Below are 26,025 nucleotides of genomic sequence, written 5' to 3'. Positions count from 1 at the left end.
AAGAGAATTTTATAGGTCAGGAAATTTGGCCTTCTTTAGTTCTTAGTGAGGAGGAACAATAACAACAGATCAGAAGTATTAACTAGGACAGGATAAGCAGAACTCCAGAAATTCAGCAGAGACCAACAAATTTTTGATGCTGCAAACTCTGAAAATTGCACTCTGATAAGTTTAATGTGGTATAGTGGTATAGTACAACAGGCACTCCAAAATAAGTTTTCTCAGTCTGGACTTAACATTAGTCTTGAGGTTTAAAATACTGTTGTCAGTAAAAAAAAAATAGTAGGAGCCAAGAAAATGGAACTGGCTTTCAACTTTCAGCTTTACTGGGCAACTTTGCATTCATTTGCTGTCCTTTGCATAAACTGTGAAAATCTGTATTCTTTCTTTTTCTTACACCTCAATTTGTGGAGTTAAATATCACACTGGATTCCCTAACAAGTAAGTGCTGTGTTTAAAAGAAGGCTTCCCATAAGTGATTCTACAAGGCTCTTCTGATCACTGAATATAGGTAAGATATTGACTGTTAGTAATATCTCACCATGAAGCATCTGCTTTAAAAGTAACTTTTAGAACACAAACTCTACCTTTTAGTAAGCTACACAGCTGTTGACTAAACAAAATAAACAATTTGAAAAAAAAATTAAATGTTAAATAGATACATGTTTAATGGTAAATTAAACATGTATCTATTTTTAATATATAGGTAAGGATACCAAGGACCAAGCATGTGCCGAAAGCCTGAATGCTAAGGTAAGAGGTGTCCTGCCAAAATGAAATAGATGCTTATCTTGGGACCTGCCCCTGCCAGAACACACAGACCTACACAAAATAAACTGTACCTGCAGCTTGCCCCACAGCCTGCATTTGTCACATCCAACACAGTCCATTATGCGGGAGATGTTCTTGAAATGCAATCTGAATTCTTCCTATCAGTTAAAAACAAAATAAGAAAGCTTAAGCTAATGTACATCTTAGCTTTGCAAAAACAGAACATTAATGAATGTAGTATCATTAGAAATCTAGTACCATTAGAATATCAATTCTCTAACCAAAACTGAACAAAACCATTGTTTTATGTAGTCAGGCCATAACAAAGATCCATGAAAATCCAGAATCTGATTTCCAAGCCACTTCTAACAGTTAATTCTTTAAAAAATCCCCCAAAAATACAGAATATGCAGGGTAATGCCTGGATTCTATACACTGATTTCCTACCAACTTTCTCCAAATTTTCTGAGATATAAGTACTGTATCTGTGTCCCATTTTTTTTCCATTATTCAAATCCTTTTTGAACAAACCATCTTTTTGACAACAAGTTACAATTCACAAAAAATATTTTCAAAACTATGGGTAGATTGTTGCTGTGCAACTTTAGACAGAGCAGGAGCAAGCAACAGTGCAGAACTCACCAAGCTGATCTCAATTTTTTAAGGTCCAAAAAACACTGGCTGGGCTGATAAAACACTGCCACTTTTCTAATAGCATTTTTTGTAATGCTGATGACATTCCAAACCACTACTGAATAAGTGTTGTAAGTGTTAATAAATATTAAAACAGAACTTCATTACCAACTATGGAATTGCAATTTACACCCGTGGCATGTTAACACCAGAAGCTGATGGTGGGTACAGCATTCCCATTAGGTTCCCATGTCTAGGAACTATGCTTTCTAATGTTAAATATCATATTTATGAGACAATACTGTATATTGTGTTCTATAAGTCATCATTTTGTAAAGCAAACATGACTGGGTGGGTTCTTTTTATCCAGATAATTATGAAACAGTTACTTTACTTGAAAATAAGCATCACTGCATTTACTGGTAATACTCATGTGCCCCACCACAGTCCTGATGCCAGACTCAAGGCACAAAGCCAGAGATTTCAGTCTTCTTGGAACAGGACAGCACCTTTAAGTTGATTGAAAGGCCTCATATACAGCCCTAGCAAAGGCAGGGATAAAATCTTACTCCCAGCAGTGTGTTTGTGGTAGGCAGAAGGGCTTTCCAAAGTAACACAGCCTAACTCCAAAATAGGTATTTTGGATGTCATTAAGAAAACTAGCTTTACCTTTAGTGATTTGGCTCCTTTTTTATCTCCAGCAAACATGGACTTTTCATCAAAGTGCATATGGAAGGACCTAATAAAGACAAAATGCAATCAAAACAAATGCTAGCATAAACTACAGTGCTCAATTAAGCTTGATAAGCAGCTGATTCCATCAGTGTAAGATATTTTTCAGAGTTCCTAGTCCTTGCAGATTAGGCCTTAAAAAAATACTCAGTGGTATTGGTTTTACTGTGCAATCACTGTAACTTGATATCTGTTATTCAGAGTTTGGTTCAAATTAATACTGAAACTGGCCTAATGTTTGCCTTCCAACTGATCATTGCCTGGCTACATCTCAATTACCTAGCAAGACCACGATTAGGAACAGCAATGAAACCACACAACATGTTACCAATCACAAAAATTAGCAAAAAGGAGAGCAAAGAAACGGAACTTGAGGATATTATGGAATAAATAGAAGGAAGAGGGGATGGCCAAACTACCAGAGGTTAAGTCTGTGATAATAGCAGAATTACTCAGTGGGCCATTAAAAGACTGTATGTACTACTTTCCTTTTCAAAATAAATCATGTGCATCTTATACTGAAGAATCAGAAAAAGCAACATACAGGAAGTAGCCGAGGGTGTTGATTTGTTTGGGGTTTTTTGGGTGCTTTTTGTTTGTTTTTAAAGATTGGTATATTCAAACTATTAATCTGTCCTATCAAATGTACAAATTCCACTTTAAGCCCTCCCATTACTTAAATTTTATTTCTTCATTCCACTCTCCTTCCTGTCCTATCCTATCAAGGATATTCTCACTTCCAAATATAACTAAAAATGTCAAACTGCTGATAAAAACCCCTCCTGCCTTACTTGGTGTCCCTGAAGATATCTAGTAGGAGAGCTTTAGATTCAGCATCCTCGTGGCCGTTGCCAGTGTAAAGGTCGACAACGGCACGCTCAAAGTACGGAGCAACCTTGGACAAGGCACGCAGCTCTATCAGGTACAAGAAATACAAGTTCTTCAGCCTCCTTGGGCCTTCTCCTTTCGTTTCAGCAGGGTCAAAGCGGCGAGTGAACTCTTTCACATTTGGTCCCCAGCGGGGCTTCCCCCACGTTTCTACACAGAGAAAGAAAAAGGGCGAGGCAGGGGTAGTAAAAGAGACACATTTAGAACATAAAATAACTAAGCGTACCCCAATAATTTTCAGAAAAAACAAAATACATACTACAGATATTGTAGAATTCCATTCAGCAATTTTACCTAGACATACCTTCAAGAAGGTAATTTGCACACAGATGCAAGTTGATGCTAGCATGGAGTCCAGAAATGAGTTTATAAAACACTCTTTTCTCAAGGCACAGACCTGTCCAGGAAAAATGACAAACAGATACCAAACTAAATACTGGAAATAATTCATTAAAATGAATATACCCTGACATTTTAATGATGCAAATCTGCATTGTTGGCTTTCAAGAATTACAATTACAGCACTTGAGTATTGTTAATAAGCCCTTATAGCCATCATAGGAAAAGCTTACCTCCTATTTTTTATCTAAGTAATACTATTAATGACATTTGACATTTTTGCTTGCTATTTTTGTGTTCTAGTAAACACAGTCAAATAAGGATCTGTTCAATTGGCACAGATAAATTGTTACACAAAAATAAGATCCCTACACTGTTTGAGCAATAAATTTGAATTGATGTTGAATTTTTACAGTCTGGAAATCAGAAATATACTGTGACCCATCTTAATTACAATTAAAGCTACCACTGAATTAGAGGAGTGGCTCTAAAGAAAAACACCAAAAGGCCCAGAAAACCTTACAGCACTGGAAAACAGCAAAAATACCTCCTTATAGCTGTACTACAAAGTCACTGAAGATTTAAATGCACAGGACAAAACCTTGGAAAATATCACTCGATCAATACAGACTTCTACAGCATAAATAGAAATACAGTAGCATTGAGATGTCAGAATACAATTTATATGCAGAAATTACTTATAATTCCAATTAGAACCAAAGTTAGAGACTACACTTGAAATTTAAAGAGTTTGTTCCTCTCAAAAATATGTTTGGGCAACTTTCCTGCCACTCCAGTCTCCACAAATGGAAGCAGGAAGAGCTGATGGTGAAGGCTCTCTGTGAGGCTGACATGTGTCCTCACTTAGACATTACATTTTTAAAGGCATGTAAATTTATATGCTTTCCTATAATACCACCAGACAAGGAAAGGCTTAGAAAAGCCAGAATGAACTAATTTTAAAATTAAGTACATTTGACTCACTTAATTTTCAGCACACCTCAAAAATGGGATTTTGATTGCTACTACTGCAATAATAATTTCCATTTCAACATTAATGAAAAGAAAACTGCTTTGCCTTCTGAACACACAGACTTAGATTATAAACTGGGAATAGAGCCACCAAAATCTTTAATTTTCTTTAAAGATATTTCCAAATAATGATGCTTACCAATATTACTACTAATAATGCCTCTGCTTAAATGCCTAAAATAACCAGAAAATTCAAAGTAACTGGCAATGAAGTGAATTCCCTCTTTATGAAAGATAAAACACTGAAACGTTTAAGGCGTATGCTGTCTAAGTAAATGAGAAGATTTGTAAAGACCCTCAAGGTAAGAGGTATTTGAACAACACTTGAAAGCTCTGCACAATTTACAAAAAAGCCTATGCTATGAAAAATATTTGAGGAGATTAAAAAAGTGCTACAGTGTTCCTTCTAGTGAATATAACACTACAATAACTCATCCAAGAGCCTTTACCTTCTAGCCATGTGTAGAAAGATTCTCCTGTAAATACAAAGTACATAGTTAAATGAAGAATATTCATTTTCAACACTACAGCATCTTTATATTACTATGCATACAACATCAGCTGCCATCTAATTTAACATGAAGTTAAATAATTTAGCTATTAAAATGAGAATAGGCACTGAAGCAGCTAACTTGGAGGCTGGTTTAAATCTGTTGGGGACAGAATAGGAGAAATACAGGAACGAGCATGCCTAAGCTACTGGTCAGGGCATTCAGCAGTGTATGGAAGCACAAGTTTGATTATTTGCACTGCTGGTGAAACACATGATGGCAGAGTGCAATTCTGACAGCCTTCACTGTAATCTGCCTAAAGGTTTCCTTCAGACTTAGATCTTTTGCCCAATAGCTTTCGGTTGGCTGAAAAATCTTTAAGTCTGCCTCACTGTAGGCAGATCAAATACTTTCTCCCCACTCTCTCCCAGTCTTCCCAAAAGCAAGGGCATTCAAGAAAATACACAAGAAATTGTCCCTCTTCTTTTAAGACACCTGACATCAGTATCAATCGGTTCTGGAAGAACTAATAACATTATTACAACACATTCTGTTACAAGAATAAGAACCAAGAAGAGAATTGTGTTTTGTTGTTATCCACTCCTCTTACTCCAAAAGAAAATATGAGTCCATTAAAAACATTTTCTTATTAATAACCTGCATAAAAACATAACTTTCCTGCTCTCTTATTTAATAACAGAAACATAACTTTCCTGCTGTCTAATTCGATAACAGTAAAGTGAATAAATCCAAAAATCCAAAACTCTCTAATGCTTACTTCATTTCTGCAGGTCAAGGAAAATAAGATGACTTACCATCATCTCCTCCTTAGAGGGGAAAAAAAAAAGAAATGCATAAGCATTAAAAAGATAATTTCCACAGCAAAGCAGTAATGAAACACAGACTTTAATACAAACACTCAAAAAGTGCAAGAAATCTTATTTAATTTATAAAAAATAGGCTACTTTCCTTCCTTAATTCCATTCTTGCTGCTCAAGACCACACAAGACTTAACACATTGTATTAATGAAAGTCACTAAGAAATTTAAATCTTAATAGCAGCTGATTCACATATTCTTGAAAGCTGTACTTTAGCTTCAGAAAAATGGTTGAGAAGCCACAGTCTTTAGTTTGCATTGTTCAACAATCAGTCCAGTGTTCCTTCCTGAAATTCTGATCTCTGAATTAAACAATTCTCACAATTCTTTTGATTTGTGTGTATCAGCTTTTAGTAATTATAAATATTGAGGTATCTTGATTTTCTAGTGGATGGTGATTTTTTAACTGAATCTATTGTCTAATAGTTAATTTTTAAGGGAAATGAGACACACTGATAGAGGAAAGCTGATTCATTTGAAACACCAGGTTATAGCTTTCAACCTAAATTTGAAAACAAATCCCAAGCTATTAGAATACTTTTTTTAAACAATTTTGCACATAACTGATTCTTCATAAGTGTACAGTCCTTCAAATTATTTGTACACTTGCAATACATTGAGCACTATGGATGAAAAATGTACAACTACATTACACCAGGATAAGTATGAACTGAAGTGACTAAATTAAATGCTTTTTGAAAAAAGAAACAAGAATACAAAAGTGCATTCAAAGTGGAAAACTAGTGTGACACTTCATAAACAGTTTGAGACTTACAATTTAGTTTTCATATCAGCTCATCTGATAATAATGAGCCTATTAATAGGGATAAGATTAGACATGTATGTAATAAAGTATCACACACTTTAGTCTAAATATAAAAATGTACAGCTATCTCTACAGAAGAAATTTAAAAAGCAGAAAGCACACCTACAGACTGAAGATTGCTATCTGTATTCCTTGTACTGCAACAGTCACTATGTTAAAAGAAGTGCATTGGAAAATAAAACAGGCAGGACCCACCCCTACTAGGCGCCAGTGGATTTAAAGGACGATAGACAGATCGAGGCCTAAAAAATAAGTTAGAAAACACAAAGATCAGTTTTTAGCTAAATTGAGGTACAAGTATAAAAAAATAGGCTTCCTCTCCCTCCCAATTACTTGAAGCAGTTTTCTTCATAAATGCTGTTCCATACTCTCCAGGCAGAAGGCCCCTTGTATCCAGTGTAACGTTCTGGATTGAGCAGCAAATCCACATACTGTGCATCTGGAGATCTCTCATCTAAATAGGAAACATGTTGTTACATATGCCAAGTGATCAATTGAAAAAGATTTAACCAGTCCCACAGAACTAAATATAAACAAGGGGTCTCATATAATACTATTCTGTCTTCCAGTTGGATTTTAAGTGCCATGTATGTAAAAATGCAGCAATATACACACTAAATACAAAGCTCAAAAGCACATAATCTATTCCAAAGTCTCCTGTGTGTCTCTAATTTCTATAATGTCTGATGATCATCTATGTCGCTTCTTTAAATCTACCATAAACACTTGACATGCACTATAGTCCCTTACCCTAGGCTAAGACATAAACAGTGTTTTGTTTTAAATGGCCTCCAAATTTAGGGTTTGTCTGGCAGTATTTGCTTGGGGGTGTTGCTTTTATGAAATGGATATACTGCATACAGCAGGTTGTTAATAAAGACAAGATCAAAGTAGTACATCTTGAAGCTGGTACATACTGTAAATTGATTAGCTAAATCCATTTTTCCTCCAAATACCCTCGTATACTGGCAGAAAAGTCTGAATCACATTGCTTAACTGTACAAAACTTTCAGCATATTGCAGAACATATCTCTTGGTTACCACAGAAAGCATGTTACTTAAGCAGCCTTTCAACAAGCTATATCCTCATCTCAGAAGTTCACTACAAACTTCAGGTAATTTATCCAAAGAAAATTGTTAAACAAGACTCCCTCTGCTTAAAAACATTGTAGAAACAGAAATTGTTTCAAGCTACAACAATTTCTTACAAGTAAAAAGCAGGAGGAATTCACCACTCTGAAATTCTAGGTCAGGATCAACTCATGCTTAAACAAACCCCACATACAATACAAGCCGAAAGTCCAGAGACTTATTCATAGGAATAGGCCAAGAAGTGCCACGTAGTACTTCCTCAGATATCAAAAATCCCCACAGAAACAGAGAGTGAAACTGCTCTAAAAAAAGAGATGATTCTGCATGAGCAGTTAAGCATTGCTTCAGCAGCAGCAAAAACAAAGAAAGGACACTGATACAAGACAGACAACAATGAGTGCCAAATGAGAGAAAGTCAAATTACAGCTTTACTTATTTATTTGACAGTGTGGCTAACCTAAGCAGTTCCTACACTCCCTGATCACTTCAGGGTCCATTTTTCTTCTTGTCATCCACATACTGAGTTTATGTTCTCTGCTGGGCCATGCAACAGAAAGATGGAAAGGTGACCCAGGTTAGTAAGTTTTTTCAGCTAGATCAATTCTCTTATCTAGTTTATGATTAAGCCCAACAGGAAGAGAGGAGAAGAGAGCAAGGGTTTCTGCTTCCTCCCCATGACTCCCAGTAGTTATTCTCTCTCACTCTCCCTGCCCCAGATGACAAACTCACCTCACAAGCCAGTTCATCACAACAGCATGGGAGGTGGCAGGGAGATGGCAACTTACTTTCCCGCTATTTAGGTAAGCCTAATCAGTTTACCATGCAGAAAGATGCACACCAGAGCCAGTGCAAAAAAAAAACCACACTGGAAGAACACAGCTGGGGACAGCCTCCTCCAGCAGGGCATGATATAAGGAGAGATGGAGGTAGAATCAGGAACTACTTAAGTTAGTATTTTTTCTAAAAGAAATGCTCCTCAACTATACCTTTCACAGCTCAGTATTACTAAAACATGCATGTAGACAACTTGAAGATAGTAGAGACAAGAGCAGATAATTCCACACAACAGTTCAGATCTACAGTTATGCTCATCAGCTGTTACAGAAACAGCTCATATAGAAAGCATTCAGATCAGACACAGAAGTACTGAAAGAGAAGTCCACTGCTAAGTCCACTGCAGCAGCTACTCTCTCAAATGACACCAAACACAAGCCTAAAGGTAGATGAAAACATCTAGCATTATGCCCTAAATATTCCTTGCATAGGAAGCTAAGGTATTTATTAAAAAGGATTTCAGTAGTCAATCCTGAAGATGGCAATTCCCACACTTACCTGAAAAACACTCCTTTGAACTTTGATTGTTACAAGCAAATAAAAAGACACACACATGTGAAGGAGAGGAAAGACACAATCTAGTATCCTCATGTTTTAACAATAAGAAAGTCCTTTCAAATGAGGATGCAGAAATCATTTGGAAATAGCAAGGCTGGAAGAGGAACAAACTCAATCTAAGCATAGTAAAATAGCAACAAAACAATATAGTAGTAAGAAACAACCAGCTGCAAGCCATTTGTCTTATATTTGTGCTAGATGCAATTTTTTTGTGAGAAGCTTTCTAAAAAAGTGTTAGCCCTCTCCCATTTACCATCTTTTTTATTTACATAAATATCTCCTGTTCAATATACTAAAAGGAGGTAACAGTAAATGTACACTGTGTAGGTTACCAAACACTCCTTGTAAAATTGCAAAACTTTGCACTTTGTGTGTATGATACGAGCTATCACATTTCTGTCACTTAGAACAAAATTAAAACTTCTTAAAAATGGCTATTTGTACAGAAAACACGATCTTTTGCATTTTTCATGAGACAGCAAATAAAACAAACACTATGAAAAAGCTTAAACATTTTACCATCAAGTTCACAAAAATGATCCTGTGAATCATCGTATCTTGCCCAGTCAATGAAAGCCTCCTTACTTTGGTTACTGAAGGGAAAAAAAAATTGATCTTAAATTTTTTAATAAACAATGTCAATAAGAGCTTCTGAAAGAAATATAACCTACATATAGCTTGGAGGTGGATTCTGAGTCAGTATATCTGAAACTTGAGAATTTATGGAGCTACTCCTTGTTAACTGCAATGAGATTCAAGCAAGCATCAACTGCAATACTTTCAAAAGTCAATTTGATGTTGAGACAAAGATTTCACCATTATCTGAACAAACTGCAGTGGCTTCTCTTCTTCAATAAGAGCTTGGTAAAATATGTTCATAGTACATTTATAACACATTTCAAATACTACTTTAGCAGCTGTCACTTTGAGGGTGGGGAAGGAAGGAATCACCCTATTTTCATAACCTGTACTTTCAATGAAAGCTACAATTGTTAGTGACTTACTTTTTACTGGGAGACTAGATGTCTAAATGCCTCTTCTAAGCTAAAGTACTCAATGAATATGATCTGTCCTAAGCCATTTTAATAATAATGGCATTCCACTCACACTAGTATTTTCAAAGGTGCACTGTACTAGAGAGACAAATGGTTTGAAGCTCCCACACTATGAAACACAAACAGTGCCAAAACCTTCCTTCTGTGACTGTGCAGCACAGAACTGCTGATGCCACACTACTGACAGCAAAATGTAAGCAAAGTTAAGATTGGGAACTCTGCTCCGGGGTGCAGGGAAGTGCCTTGAAATAACAAAAACAACCTATTCTGTTTGATCAAATTAGCACCAGCTCAACGCTACAAACAGAGGCAATTCTACAAGATTAACTTCTAACCTTCTGCCAAATCACAATAGGAGACATACTTGGCATTAGGTGAGGAAATTCTCTGCTAATTACCAAGAGACAAGATTTGATAACCACAAGAAATACAACTTGTAGAGGAAAACAACTCAAAACCAAGAGGATAATGCACTGCTAGATAGAGAACATGGAGGTTTTCCTGCAAAGCACAAACTCGTCCTCCACTTGCAGGATCCATTACCTGCTCTCTTCCAACTTTAATTATCTATCCTACTTCCATAAAGGCATTTTCTCTAGCTCTCCATTTACACTGTCACATTCTTTTGCCTTACAGAAATGGAACAGAATTAATAATTTCTTACTTCCCCTACAACACCACACACCTGGCAGAAACTGTCATTTTTTCATGGCACAAGAAAGAGTTTCAAAATCTTTACCAGGCAGAACTGCTGAAATTTGTGGGCAAAGACACCATATCCCTCCATTAACAGTGAAAAATTGATTTTTCTATTTCTGCTTTTCAAAAGTGAGGAATCCAGTAGACTGCTATGTTTTCTAGATGCTATTCCATAGACTTCTGTGCCTAGGGGTAGCACCATCCTGAAGAATTCCTCCCACCCAACCTTGACAGTGCCATGCAATAAGCAAGATCACAGAATTGATCCAAGTTAAAAATAACTTTACCACCAACAAAAGTAACTCAACTCCCTGATCTGGTTCACTGAATGATCACAAATAGGCACATCAGTGCAACAGTGGGACAAAGCAGGACCAAACCCCTTAATCCAGCACAGTTGCTGAGAAAAAAGATTAGAGAAAAGGTGGTTTTATTTGCAAGTTTCTTCTGACTCTTGATGCTGTAAGATACCTCTTTTAAACAACACAAAGTCTACTTATCATTTAATACCTTTACCTTCAGATGTTCTTGCATCATTTCCCATTTACTTTCTAATGGGAAGAATGAAGAACAAAAACCACCACATCAGACAGAAAAACATTGTTCCTATCTTACTATTTTTGTACTGTTGATGTAAATCACAGCATACCTTAAGGTACTGTTAACCGCTCCCAGCTTGTTAGCTTGCTCACAGTCTTCCAATTCTTTGGAATTATTTGCTGCTTTTGAATACTGTAAAAAAAGTAATATTTAATATGCAAATGAATTACTGAAATCCTCAAGAACAGGTGTTGTGAAAGGTCTTTCTAAGTTTAGCAGCGAGTTCCCTAGTATTAGGGAAAATCCTCTAATTCTACAAGCAGTCTATGGTTCTGGGACATTTCTTACTTTGATTTTTTTTTCACTTAAGTTCATTGGACTAATTTCACTCTGAATTTAACTGCTACAGGGAATTCAGCTAAAGATGTCAAAATTTTGTTTTGCCTTTTGATTAAATTGAGTTCTTTTGTTATGAAACCCCCTACATGGAGTGTTTCAGATACTTATTTACCATCTTTTTTTTGCAAGTATAATCATATGCCAAGTTTAATTTCATTTTAGTAGGCATATTTATTACTTTTGGCCATTTTCCCTTCATGTTTCCTTTAATCCAATTCATCAGTCCACTTCAGATGTGCATGGGTCTGGAAGACAAGCTTTTTCAGCTGAACTCAAATTTTGCTTATTTTAAAGACAAAATGGAAATGTATAAGCTGAACTTTGATTCTGAAGAATTTTTTAAAAAGTAATCACTAAAATACTTACATCTAAGGAAAACATTTGAAGAATTAAAGATTATATTCCACTATTCTATAATAATATGGTTATGTAAGCAGGAAATTTAAGTCTGCCAGCTTAAAGCTCAGAAAGTTCTACGTTTAGGAACATAAAAGGTAGTAACAATGCTGTCTTAAAAGATAAACTCAATTTCCTCCTTTTGGGGGTTTTTGGATTGGTGGGGGGGGGGGGTATGTGTATTTTTTTCCAGATTAAACCTTAGGTCAATTATTAAAACAAATAAATTATAAATTTTAAAAGAAAGAGTAATTTATTTCTGTGGACAGCTTTGTGGTCAAGATGCCAGAGGCAAAGTACCACCACAATATGTATCACTAAAAAAGAAATTTCATTAAAACTGTTCAGATGAGTAAGCAAAATTATTTGCTTTTTAAAAATGCATTTGCCTGGACCAACACAAGGAAAAACAGCAGAAGACCGAAGACACAAAGGAGATTAGAAAAAACAAATAATTTAAATCTTGTTAGGGGCCTTGCCCACATATGCTTACTCCAGAAAGAATTTCTCACTCAATTTTCTTGCATTTGGCAGGCATTCTTCAGCATTGTATGGATGTTAAAAGGAAAAATGGGAACAAGGAATGGCCTTAACCTAGACTGAAACAGATACTGCTGATGAAATAACATACGGAGATGCTGAAGCAAATATTCTGCGTGTCTAGAGTTGCAAACCAATCCCTACCCTGAAGTGAAAAAAGGTTACTGCCAAGATTAGAATCCTAAATTTAAAGTTTCTAACAAAATGAACATTCAGGTCTCAAAACATGTTTCCAGGCTTTCCTATTCTCCAGTATTTAATAGCAACACTTGTTGGATCAGTGCTCTGTGACCCCTGACAAGATCAGGACAAAATATCTGTTCTTGCCAACCAGGATCTCCTAAGGCCAGTTACTGGAAAAAAAAAAAAAACAAAACAAAAAAAAAAAAAACAAAAAAAAAACCAGAAAAGAAGGGCAGGAAGTAAATTACGAAGTTGAATGTTGTAACCTGGAGTTACTGTATCCTGTCCTCTGCTTTAAAGATTAATACAGCTTTAATGTCTAGCCACAAAATATGCATTCACCACTCAAATGCAACAGAACTATAGAAAAGGAAATTACTCTGTGCCTCTACAGCACTATTTCAAAAGGCTTATGGTGATGTCAAGAATTAAAAAGACATCCTCTATTTCTAACTGCACTCCTGTGGGGAAGCTTTACAAGTGTAACCTTGGTCTTTGCAGCTAGATGGGCATTCAAAAGAACTGTTTTCTTCATTGCTCAGCAAACCAAAAAAATCCCCACAAAAACCTAAATAAAGCTAGATGTTTACAAGCTCCTTTACTTTAAGAGAGAAAGGCAATGGAAAACTGGACAGAAGCCACAGAAAACCTCTCCACAGGATTCTACTGTGAGTGTATCTATTCAAGAGATTGTAAGTGTCATTATTAAAAACATGCCTTTGGTTATTTTCAGCTTCCTAAGACTGACACTATCAGGATGAAAGACAGAAACTGGACATGCATGTGTTCTCAGGGAAAAAAACCATCCTCTTTTTAAATCCAGTACTTTACATATAAGCCATAAGGTGTAAGACTTCCCCAAATGGGAAATTAGCACAGGCTAATAGCACAGTACTTGCACAGTCCTTGAAACAAAACATTCATACTAAAATGAATTTGATATTTCCTTAAAAGGGATATTAAATGAGATTGTAAATTTTTAATTGGCTCTACGAAAGATCACTTAACTGAACCATAAGAAGTAAGAAAACTGTGTAGGTAAGATTCATGTCCATTCTGATGACAAATTTCACCCAGAAAAGCAGCACATATTAATGTCTTCTACTACAGATTAAAGGCACAGAATTGCTTAACTTTCAGTACTGTAGCTGGTTTCAACAACCTGCAAGGCAACTCAAAGGAAAACACTCTAGCGAACATACAGCAAATGACAGCTTCCCAAAGAATCTATCCAACTTTCTTTATTGTGGTGAAAGCAAAAGGCATCCATTTTTTCACTTCCTAAATCCAATTTGATATGGTCATGTGAATTATCCAAAGAACAGCATACTCTTTGGTTACTATTTAACACCTTATTTATGGCTCTCAGGATTAATCAATCAGGAAGCTCAAATTCAGAAAGAACCCTTTCTGAAGCAGTTTTTAAAGTTTACAGTCCCTCTCTTTAGGAGGCATTCCAGGAGTCATTTTCTCTACAATCAAGCTTGGAAGATAAAAGAGTTAATGAAAAAGAGAACTGGCAACACATTATTCAGCTAGAACACAAAATCTGCTGCCCAGAGATAGTGTCAGCTTTTCAGAAAAACTACTGCTGCTTGTGCTGGAATGGCAAACAACTGACATTTAGGTCATGTCAGTGAGAAAGATTTTTCTTTACTGATTACCAGGAACCTTTAAATGAAGAAGCAGTCTTTACTTCAAAGTGAGTTAACAATGTATGTGTAAAAGAAACAAGACTTCTTCCTCTTGAGCTAAAGCTTGGACAGATTTGCCTGCTCTTTTCCAGACAGCAGCACACAAGTCATCAATTCACAATGAAGTATTCATCTCAGCTATCTCTGATAATGCTTCTTGGCATGAGATCTCAACCTAATGCCAACAGTCCCGTTCATAAGTCCTTTATGATCTGGTGAACTACACCCAGTCTGCACTGTGAGGTAGAGAGCACTGGGGACAATGGAGATATGATAGTTAATCAAGAGGTAAGTGCCTACAAAACATCAAGGCACTCAATGGGAAGATCTCTCATTTGGGCACCATTAACCCATCAACTGCTAAAATCCTCATTCTTGGGCACCCTGTTTCAGATTTGTGGGTAATCCTTCTGCTCTGACCTCTTTTCCTATGCATGTATAGCTTCTTAACTTTTTAGCTTTGCTAAGATCACTTGGTGATCTAGAAAGGATGGCTTGGAGAGATGCAAGCAAAAGCCAACAGCACAGACTGACTGCTTAAGTTTGCACTGGCCACTTTGGCCTAAACTGTCTTTAGACTAATGACCAAATAATCTCTGGACTAATGACCTCTTGAAAATAAGGCATAGCAGAATTCCATGCAATCACTTGGGTTCTTTTAATATTAGATGTTGTGATTACTTATGATTGTTAAAAAAGATTGCGCTGCTACTGCCTCTGTGCCTCTCAGCCTGTAGCTTTTTAAAAGGTGACCTGTACTCAGAAATGAAGCAACAATTCTGCATCAGGCATTCTGTGGCCATGCACTGCTGTCCCTTGTCATTCATTGATTCAGTCTGCAGCAGCTCTCCAGCAATGACAGACTCAAAATGACACAACAGTACCAGCTATGTCAGAAACACTGCTATACATAAAGGCAGAAGGGTTAAGTCACATACAGGAAATGATCAGTTAACTACTTCATCAGTGTAAGAATACTGAAGGTTTATACTAAAAAGTCACATAGATGTTCTAAATTTAAGATTAAAAAAAAATCAGAAAGAACTTTAAAAATTAAGGAGTACTTACTTTATTAGAGCTCCCAGCCTTAATTCCAACAGGTATTTTGCTCTAGAAACAAAAAATAAATCACAGCTTTCACACTGCTCATAGAAATACTTGATTAAAATCTACAAATTAGGTATCATTCCTATAGAGGTCAAAGCAAACTTGTTTTTTGAAAAATTAACTTGCTCCTTTACCTTATCAACATGCTATATGCAAAACAGTGCTAGAGCTTAGAAGAGATTTACTCTTGAAGCTATCCGCTTTCTCCATAAAATGACTAAGACCTTAAAATATTTTGGTTGTATTTATACTTTTGGAATAGAAAAGAAATTGGTCACTTTTACTTAAATTTAAGTTCTCACTAAAAAGTATTGCTAGTAGTGCTTGTATCATTAGCTAGTACTATAGTACTAGCCACTGCAAATTAGCAAATTTTTAGCCAAAACCCCTTTTTCTATTATATATTATTCAATCCGTACCTCAGGACAAGGCTCTACATGACAATCTTTGATTGAACAATGGCCATCATCAGCCCAAAATGGGCATGGTCTCTTCAGGTTGACCTAAACATACAAAACCAGAAGTTTACAATCCACACTGACATAAGGCAACTGTAGAAAAAAAGCTCTCAGTATCAGGAAATCCTTTAAATTCTTTTAATTAGTTTCTCTAACTACATAAGATGAAGCTTTGTGCAGTAAAACTGTTAATGATAATGGTCTCCAGTGAATGAACACAAACACATAATATATTAAAGCAGAAATTAAATCTCTCGCTATTAAAATGAAATTTACTAATTTAAATAAGATTTTGGATTTCAAAATCAAACTAAAAACAGATTATTTTTAAATGTTAAATATATTCCTCAGTCAAAAAACCCCGACAAGACATTTAGCAGATGGTACGACTTCTTAGAAGTGATGACAAATATCTTCTCATTACAGCTCAAACCTTGCAAGCTCAGATACAATAAAAGCAGAGATTTTAGGTTGCCTCCCCCATTTCCTCTACTCAACACACAAACACCATTCCCAGAAAAAAATAATGCAAAAATATTTTTTGTACTTGTTCACTCATATCTTCTCAAATAAAGCAAGAAATAGTTTTACATTCTACATCACCTTCACAATAAGGCCCACCATATAAAACTTTCACCTCCCACCAATTTCTATCAAAAAAGATCAGCTAAAATAGTTAAATTACAGCCTTCTTCAAAGCAAACTCTCACAATAAAAAAATGCTTACACACTGAGGAAGATATAAGTAACTAGGCAGTCACTGTTTTTGCACAGAGGAATGCTGTAAATATAATAAAAAAATAATCTGCTGCCTAAACTGCAGATTAATTCAGAAAGAACACATGGGAATCAAGATGTACTAGTCCAAGAATGACTGAAGAACACTGAAAACCAGTACACACACAAACTGAGGTTGTACAGCACTTGCACTTTTATCAAACCAATCATGTACTGTCTACATAGAACATCCGATCATCTTCAGGGTATGAGGCATTGGATTTCATTATTATCACTCAGAGGATTATTCAGTCTTTTCACAAATTAAAAAACATTCTTGATCGTGAGGCTTCCACAGTTGGTGTGTTTTGATGTATAAAATTAGAGACACAAATGTTTATTTCTTTCACTGGGAAGTGTTCTACTATTTAGAAACCACCTAGCACAATTTCTGCAAGACTTCATGAAGTTTTTTCTGGCCTTTAAATAAAAACTACCTCATCCATTCAGTATTAAGGTTTGAGTTATTCTATACCACCACACATCATTGCCAGGGGCAGGGAAAACTACTTTCTTCCAGGGAGAAGGGGTTCTTTCCAGTGGAGAAAATGTGGCAGAAGGAGTCGTCTGATATTGTCTATTATTGTTTTCACCTCTGTGTGAATCACTTCTTTTCTTATGCCCTCTGTCATTAGTACTGTTGCTATTACTGTTCATTTTCTTATCTCACTGCTGTTTCCAGAAAACTGTTCTTATCTCAACCCATGATCTTTACCTTTTGTGCCTCCAATTCTCACCTCCATCATGGAGAGGGAGAAGAAAACAGGGGAAGAGAGTGAGTGGTGCGTGGTTTGGTGGGGAGTACCATTCCTAAACCACAACACCTACCTTCACAATTTCCACATCCATTTATGTACTTAAAAGCACTTCCATCATTCTGCACAGGGATATCAATTGAGCTGCTGCTTATTGAAACAGCAAAGGGTGAAGAATGTTCTGACTGACTTATTCAGTTTGTTTGTTCAACACAAATTCTTCCCTGCCACCAGTGGAAGTACTAAGTGAAGTGTGGCGCTGGGTGGGCTGCACACAGGCCCTTGGAACTGCTCATCTATTACGAAGATCAGTATAAAAGATGAGGCAGGACTGAAACACACCTTTAGAGTATGATCTGCAGAACTGCTGTTGAAATGAACATTAGCTCTAAATTTGCAAGATGAAGTTACTGTGTTATGAAGTCTCATATACCTGTTGCTCCTCATCTTCATATAATTTGTTTTCTATCTTTCTGTTACCTCTGGAGAATCTCATTACCACTACTACATGATATATTAGTACTGAAGTTGCACATATCCTGTTTCTCCTGAAAAGTGAATTTAGAACTGTATCATGTAGAAGGAGATTCAAGGTGCAGTTGAATGTACATTACACTGCTTGCTCAAAGTAGAAAAGTTAAAGTCTAGTGCTTTCTTCTCCTTCTGCTCACTCATAAGGCCATCTTGCCTGAGTTTAGTATTTGCCTGACTCCAGATCGGCTAGATGGCTTCTTACACCCTGAGGAGAAAAAAAAACCCAAAACCAACAAAAAAACCCCAACAAAATCAACAAAACTTTACCAACAAAACCCCCTACCAAATGACAAATGGAAACACCCTAACTAAATATCTACCAGGTTAAAGAGATGCATTCTTCTAACTGAGAGGTAAAAGTAGCAAAGGGGCAGGATGCTGCCCTAGAGGAGTGTGAACTCCCTTTTCCAGTGGCAGGCAGCCACCCGATTAGCTCAGTCAAAATGCAACTTCACTTTCAGGTTAAGCATATCTGAAAACAGAAGTATCAGGCTTCAAATCTTCATTTGCACCTCAGATAGTAACACAGACAAAAAAATGCTTCAAGTAATAAGAAGTGATATTACACACTACTTGAAAAAGGAACAGTTTTATCTATTTTTCAAAAGAATAACAAACACTAAAATCAGAAATAAGACAGTAACTTTTTAGAAAAGTAAATCATGCCAATATTTCCATTTCAAATTACACACATTTCTTAGAAGATAAGCACTTCATGCTTTCATAAAATTGCTAAAATATCATCCTTTTCCAGTGCCTTTTGCAAAGACCCTATCTTTAAAATTACCACTTATCAATTGAATGAAAGCAGTCATAATTTACTGTCACTGACTCCAGGATGAACATAGCAAACAAGACTTACTACCAACATAACTGTCAGGGACTAAAAACCTGCTTCAACCAAATTAAAAAGCTGTGGGCTTCTAATAGGCAGCTTAACACTGGCAAGTTGATTTGATATGCAATCCTTCCTATATTTTCTGCATTTTATTTAAATTATTCAGAAAAATACCATTCTAAGTGTACCTTGTAATATCTGAAGTAATCACGTTCTTGCAGTTTCTGTATTTTGGGAAAGATCTTGAAAGTATTGAAGTCATCGATGCTTTCTATGTCACATAAACAATCATCTAGGACTCCTGTGAGCTATTGAAAAATACATAAACATTTATTTTAATATAGAAATAGAATACTAGCTGCAGAAAAAACTTTTAAAGAGAAAAAGATGGTAATTGAAAAAAATACTAGTGAAATGCAGTTCCATAGCAAATATTTCTCATCACAAAATACTCTGTAACACACCTCATAAAGTAAAACTGTAGCACTTTGAGCTTAAGCCCACCTCCAAATGCATTGCTAAATCAATGTGAGCAATTAATTTCACCCCTGAAATTTGTTGACACTTTCAGCATATAGAACTTTTTGAAGAATGAGCAACAAGAATTTCCAAATTACAAATACATGGTATATTAGCAAAGTTCCATATCAACTGTTCTCCTACCAAATGCTCACAAGTCAAATTGCCTAAAAAAACCCTACAATCACACACTGTCATCTTATTTTCATATTTCTTCTCAAAGTGTGAAAACACTCCATCTAGTTTCCTTAGAGGCATGGGGAAAAGGACTGTAGGTTCTTCTGCACCCAAGAAGTTTGCAATTTCACAAATAAATTCAACAAACAAATACAAGGAAAACCAGGCATGGGGATCTATATTTCAATGTTGTGAATCTATCATGAAACTATGACTTTTCCAGGCCTCATCCCTCTTCTTTTGCCCGGACAGCAGGCTGTACTGCCACTGCACTAGGTTAGGAGCACCTCTAGGAAAAGCAGCACACGCTGCAAGTGCAGAAGTTCTACTGCCAGCACAGAAAGGGAAGGCAGGACTGTGCATGTAGCAGAGAGGGCAGCTCCAACTAACATCCCTGACTAGGCTATGGAAACACTTGCTGAGAGCCTGGTGGTGTCTTATTGAAAGGTGGAAATACTGAAAGTGTGATTCTATGCACAGTTATATAATAAATTTCAATAAATCTAAACTAACTCTCTTAGGCATAGCTTCTTAAACTACTACAAATATGTCAGAAGGCTTCAGACATGTTTAAAAGGGAATGGAACCAAACACTGGTGCTTACTGCTTCTGTTCTTCATTGACATCCATTATGGCCTAGAAATTATTTAAAATAGAAATGCCCACACATCTTATATCTTGCATGGGATTAGAAGAACTTCTAACTATTGAAATGTTATGTGGAAAAGGAGACAAAAAATATTTATGCCTTTTTTTTCTTCCACAGATTTCACACAGATGAGATTATTAAATCATCTAATCTGTTTTATGCATGATAAATCACTCCTGTACTTTACAGAACAGATACCCTTATATAACCAAGCTTGATGTAAAAGAGCCACTAGAAAACAAATTGTAGGCTTATGCTCCTTTATAAAGCATAAAGGAGGCCTGGAAAATGGATTTCCCCCAACTCTCTGTGCGAATAAAGAGGTGAGGATATGGCAATAAAGCACTTAAGTGGAAAATTCACCTTATGTAGATCCTACTTTTCCTGAGGCACTAAATAGGCTGTCACAATTCTGTAGAGCAGATATGGCAATGAAGTAAAGCTAATTTAAGGAAAGATACTTTAAACAAATTTTTTTTCCTGCTGTTATGCTTGCCTTGTTAATCAAACCTGGGCAAACAACTGTCAAAGAGCCAATGTGTAATTACAGGTTTTTCACAGTCCACACAACGCCAACTTCAAAGTCAGAAGAAGAAGCTTGTTATTAATGATGCTTACAGAGAGAAAACCCCCATGCACTTTAGTCTATAATAATTTCATTTAAAACTTGAAATTTTCTTATTGATCACACACAGGCAGAAATCTGTAAAGGTGCAGCCCTTACAGGTAACGCTATACCACAAAGCAAACAGCCCAATATTTCATTATAATATAAAAAGGCAAAGAGATAACTCTGAACATTTTACTCAAATATTACTGAACTGTATAAATAGGATAATACACGGAAGTTTTTTTGGACTGAGAAGATAAAGAGCAGGAAACTATTTTGATGACCAGCCTGTAAGACTATCCACTGCTTACAAAAATAATTTTACCATCTATGCAAAATGGAAAATGCTTTTCCAGGGGAAAAATGTCCCAGGTAAATGCAATAGTTACATTCAGTGTCTAATCCTCATGGAAGAATAAAAAGCTGCAGCCATTTTATTTAACTAAGACCTCAATTCTAAGAACAACTTTGAAAATGCAGTACAGAGATCAATGAAGTTTCAGAAATAAATCCTCAAAAACTAGAACTGATCTAGGAAATTATGAAGAGAAAAATTAATTCAGAGTAGTAGAGCAAGCAAACTAACTTTTCCATTTTTTTCCTCACAACTTTTTCAGAACTGGAACAGTTAGCTCCCTGTGTACATAAAATGGCAAAATCAATGTTTCCTTGGAAAGGATGCTCTAAAATTAAACTAAGCTGTATCTGTACCAAACCACAAATTATAAAATACTTTAACAGCATGCATGAAACACTAATACTGCACAGCAGTGGAGTCAGTTCACAGCACAGTGATGCAACAGCAACCCTGGCTTCAAGTACCCCAGTCAGAGGTTTTTTAATTAGTCTAAGTGCAGGCTTCAGTGCTCTCACTCACAGTGCAACACTCCAAGAACATGCAGGAAATAGTTTCAATTTTGTCAGCATCTGGATCTTCCAATTAATTTGCTTTTTCAAATTGGAAATACCAAAATAAGAACAGTGTACTACACAGTTAAAACGACGTATTGCAAGACCTACTTTGTTATTCACACAATTGGTACTTTGCCTTTTTTTAATTGAACTACACTAGTTAACTTAATCTACAAATATAAAGTCAAATTCTAAGTACTCTAAATTTTATTACGGTGGACAACTATCATGGTTTCTTTTCATCTGTTAATTACTTTGAGCTCTAAATAAACTCTAAAAGCATTAGCCTACTATCATTTGTGTTCAAGAAGTCATCTGAAATGGGGCAGCTGCTATTTTTTCTACCTTTCCAATATGCTTATCAAAGTACTTCCATGTGTTGTCAAACCTAGTTTAGTTCTTGAACAGGTATCAGAGCTCTACTGGAGAAGTGAAACTTTTAACTTATCTTCTCCAAGATAAATCAGCCTTTCAGAAGGTCAATGTCCAACCTGCATCAACTTCTCCTTATAAAATCTAGAAAGAAAAACACAGTCACCACTTTAATATTAAGGGAAAAAAGCTGAATAAATGCATATAATAATAAGCAATCTATTCATATAAACAACCTTATTAGTGTTATCAGGTTGTTGTACTTTAATTGCTTCGACACTTAGAAGACCACCTGGGACACCTTGTTTTGTTCCTCAGACATTTCACTTTGCCATGGCTGCAGAATGAGAGAACAGCCTCAGGTAACATGACTCCAGGAACTATAGGTTAGCTTACCATTCCCTGCACAAGCCAAACTCTGAACTCAATACGCTAACAATTGCATGAAACAGCAACAACCAATTTCTCTGCCAAGCATCACAAAAAACCCCATGCCACTTTATTAAGTGCTTCTTTAAGAACCCCATTTCAATTAGCATTTAGTTATGCTAAAATATAGTTACTGAAATAATGTCAATCAGAGAAAACTTCAACTTCCAACAAGCTGCAATAAAAGCTATCTATGATACTGTCATCACCACCTTGGGTAGCCACTTACACTACAGCATATTATGCAACACAGAAATTTAGAAACTATAAGAAAAATAATAATCCAGAGGACAAGCTTTGCTCCGTGTGGACGGTGTATTCCTCAATAAACTCTCTCCAACATCTCTGGCCCAGCTGAAAGCCTCTCCTACTTGGCACCAGCGATCATATCAGTCACGGTCACACAGTGGATGAACAGCGAGCTCCAAACTACAGACACATGTCCTCCTAAAGCTGGGAACGCAGCTTACAGAAGGGAGGACTGGGTGTTCTCATCCTTGTCGCTAATGTGAGCAAACAGACACGACCTAAGCACAAGCCAAGCCCGGGCACTGGCATCACCATTGGAACATATGGCTTCTCACAGACTTTATCAGGGCACCGAAGTTTCTGCCTGAAGCCACGGGCATGATCCAATCCGGAGCTCCCCGACATATCCCACTGACTGATGCTACCTTTGGTTCCCAGGCCAACCAACTTCTCCCGGCGGCACCGGCCCCGGGCTGGATCCCGGCAAGTGCCAGCCGCAGGGTGTGGAAGGGGAAGGACGTGGGCTGCAGACTCGAATTAGACATTCCCCGACTTCTCCGCGGGGAGCCGACCCATGACACGGCCCAAAGCTGCCCTCTCCCCTATGACTCCCCGAAGTGCCCTCGCCTCCCGCCTCAGCCCTGCTGCCGCTCCGGGAGGGCTCCGCAGCCCTGCCCACAGCCGGCGGGCATCCCTGCCCGGCCACGCTCCCTGCCGTGCCACTCCGCCGCACCGTCCCGCCGGTTCCTACCTGGGCCTCCGCTGTCAGCACGCAGCCGAGCACCGCCAGCAGCCGCGCCGCCGGCCGTACCCTCGCCGCCGCGTTCCGCCCGCCACTGCCGCCGCTCATGCTGCTGCTGCTGCTGCTGCCGCCGCCGCCGCCGCGACTGACGGAGGAGGGGGCAGCCCTCGCCCCGCCGCCGCCGGCACAGGAAGGAGAGGGACGCGCCGCGGGTCGGCGGCGGCAGCGTCTCCTCCCGGCGCGGCCGCTCCTGCGGGCGGCGGGACCCGTCGGGCGGGGGCGCCGCGCTCACCGCGACCTGTCCACGGCACTGCCGCGCGCGCCGGGATCCTCTCGCGAAGCCGCGGCACCGCCGCCGCCACCACCACCCCGCTCCAGTACCCGCCACTCCCGGGCCGCCGGCGCGCGGCACGCCGGGAGATGTAGTTCCCCTGGCGGTCCCCGGGCCGGGCCGGGCCGGGGCGGGGCGGGGCGGCGGTGCCCAATCGGAGAGGACCACGCGCGCCTCCAAAACAAGTGGCGGCGGCGGCGCGCGAGGGGCCGGCTGGGCGCGTGCGCGCGGCGGCGGGAGGGCCGCGCGAGGAGGGGCGCGCGAGGGGCGGTGGTGGAGCGGACCCGTGCGGCCCGGCCGGATCCGCATGAGCTAGTCGGGCCCAGTAGGTCCCAGTATTTCCCTGTTCACCCCAGCCTAAACTGAGTCCAGGCCAGTATATCGCTGTTCATCCCAGTATAACCCAGGCCAGTCCAGTATCAACTCGTTTAGCCCAGTATCACAGAATCCCCTGAGTTGGAAGGGATCCACGAGGATCATCAAGTCTAGCTCCCAGCGCTACACAGCACCATTCCCAAGAGTAGCGCCACATGCCCGAGAGTGTTGTCCAAGCACTTCCGGAACTCTCTCAGGCTTGGTGCTGTGACCACTTCCCTGGGGAGTCTGTTCCAGTGCCCAAGCACCCTCTGGGTGAGGAATCTTGTCCTGATATCCAACCTAAACCTCCCCTGACTCAGCCTCAAGCCATTTCCTTGAGTCCTTTCGCTCGTCGTGAGAGTGAAGAGATCGGTGTCTGCCCCCTGCTTCCCTTTGTGAGGATGCTGAAGACCACCATGAGGTCTCCCCTCACTCTCCTCTTCTCCAGGCTGAACAAACCAAGCATGTCCCAGCATATCTCCCTACAAGCCCAGTCTAAGCCTGGTCCAATCTGTCCAACCCAGTCCAGACCTGTACAAACCAGTTTGGCCCACTATATCCCAGGGCACTCCAGTATAACCCAGTGGGCTAGGGCCAGTGCTACAGAGGTGAGTTGGGCAGGGCCACAGGACCCCCGCCCCACTGTTGGGACAGCTCAGAACCAATCCTTTGCTCCCAACAGTTAAATGTTTATCTGTTAAATATTTATTTCCCGAATTGCAAAAAGTCATATTTCTGTGAAAAACTTGAGGGTTGCACTGGTTTAATGTGCAGGGTTGCTGAAATTAGGATTTTATTTTCAATTCAGATGCTAACTCAGGTTCTTCTTACACCCTTTCATTTGGAGAATCCCCCTTTACTGGAGTGTGGAGACAAGCTTTAAGTCTAGGGTAACTATGTTAGAGGGCTTAAAAGTTTTTAAACTGACTTTTGTTACTTACAAATTAATTCAAATAGTTGAAATTTTCCATTACATTGGTCCTTAAGGGGCCAGTGTGTTACAGATTTTTGCATTGCTGAAAATGTCTCAAAGGGATGCTGTCTAGGAATTACAAAGACCATAAAATGAAGTAGGCAGTAGTTAGTCTGGTTCCAGAGAGATGATGTAAGTGCTCCTTTCTTTCCTCTCTGGAGTATGGGCAGTACAGCTATAATTTGGGAACACACGACTAAATGAGAACCTAGTCCTACTTTCAGCACCAGTGGAGCAATACATTCGCTAGATACTTGAGAAGAAATTAGCAGAGCAGCTAATGTTAATGTTTACATTGCCATAGTTTGCTCTCAGTATCAGTACTCCATACTTTATCACAAGTGGCTTGTGCTTCTCACAAAGAAACTGTTTCTGTTCAGCAGATTAAGGTGAATTCAATGTATCTGTTTACATTTTGTACCTTTGATTCTGGAAAAAAGTTTCCGTCATGAGTATTTAGAAAAACCCTAAAACCTTGGAAGAATCAAGCACTGTCACACACTTGGGCTACATAAAGAACTCTAAAAGTTGGAAGTAAACAATCATATTTTTAAGTCTTAGTGTTCACTGAGTTTTCAGTTCAGAACACTTTATGTTAGTTACAGGGGGTACTTTATTTCTTCACCACTGAAATACTTGTACCAGAAGGCAGTTGT

General features: G+C 38.3%; 1 protein-coding gene across 1 annotated transcript in view; it reads right to left on the bottom strand.

Annotated features, from left to right (window-relative positions):
* ERO1B (endoplasmic reticulum oxidoreductase 1 beta) overlaps positions 1–24,172 on the bottom strand; it is a 29,240-nt gene extending 5,068 nt beyond the window's left edge. Inside the window, exons 1-14 of the mRNA XM_054630385.2 lie at positions 23,718–24,172; positions 19,238–19,357; positions 16,107–16,190; positions 15,649–15,690; positions 11,478–11,560; positions 9,594–9,667; positions 6,924–7,044; positions 6,786–6,832; positions 5,702–5,713; positions 4,845–4,871; positions 3,329–3,421; positions 2,928–3,174; positions 2,074–2,143; positions 843–929 (exon numbers count right to left, since the gene is read on the bottom strand). Coding sequence (XP_054486360.2) covers positions 843–929; positions 2,074–2,143; positions 2,928–3,174; positions 3,329–3,421; positions 4,845–4,871; positions 5,702–5,713; positions 6,786–6,832; positions 6,924–7,044; positions 9,594–9,667; positions 11,478–11,560; positions 15,649–15,690; positions 16,107–16,190; positions 19,238–19,357; positions 23,718–23,816 — 1,206 coding nt within the window. The 5' untranslated portion in view covers positions 23,817–24,172. The remainder of the gene's footprint in view (positions 1–842; positions 930–2,073; positions 2,144–2,927; positions 3,175–3,328; positions 3,422–4,844; positions 4,872–5,701; positions 5,714–6,785; positions 6,833–6,923; positions 7,045–9,593; positions 9,668–11,477; positions 11,561–15,648; positions 15,691–16,106; positions 16,191–19,237; positions 19,358–23,717) is intronic.
* Between the last annotated feature and the right edge of the window lie 1,853 nt (positions 24,173–26,025).

This window comes from Agelaius phoeniceus, chromosome 3 (assembly GCF_051311805.1).
Source record: "Agelaius phoeniceus isolate bAgePho1 chromosome 3, bAgePho1.hap1, whole genome shotgun sequence".
NCBI classification, from domain to species: Eukaryota; Metazoa; Chordata; class Aves; order Passeriformes; family Icteridae; genus Agelaius; species Agelaius phoeniceus.
This window is presented reverse-complemented; position numbering and strand designations above follow the sequence as displayed.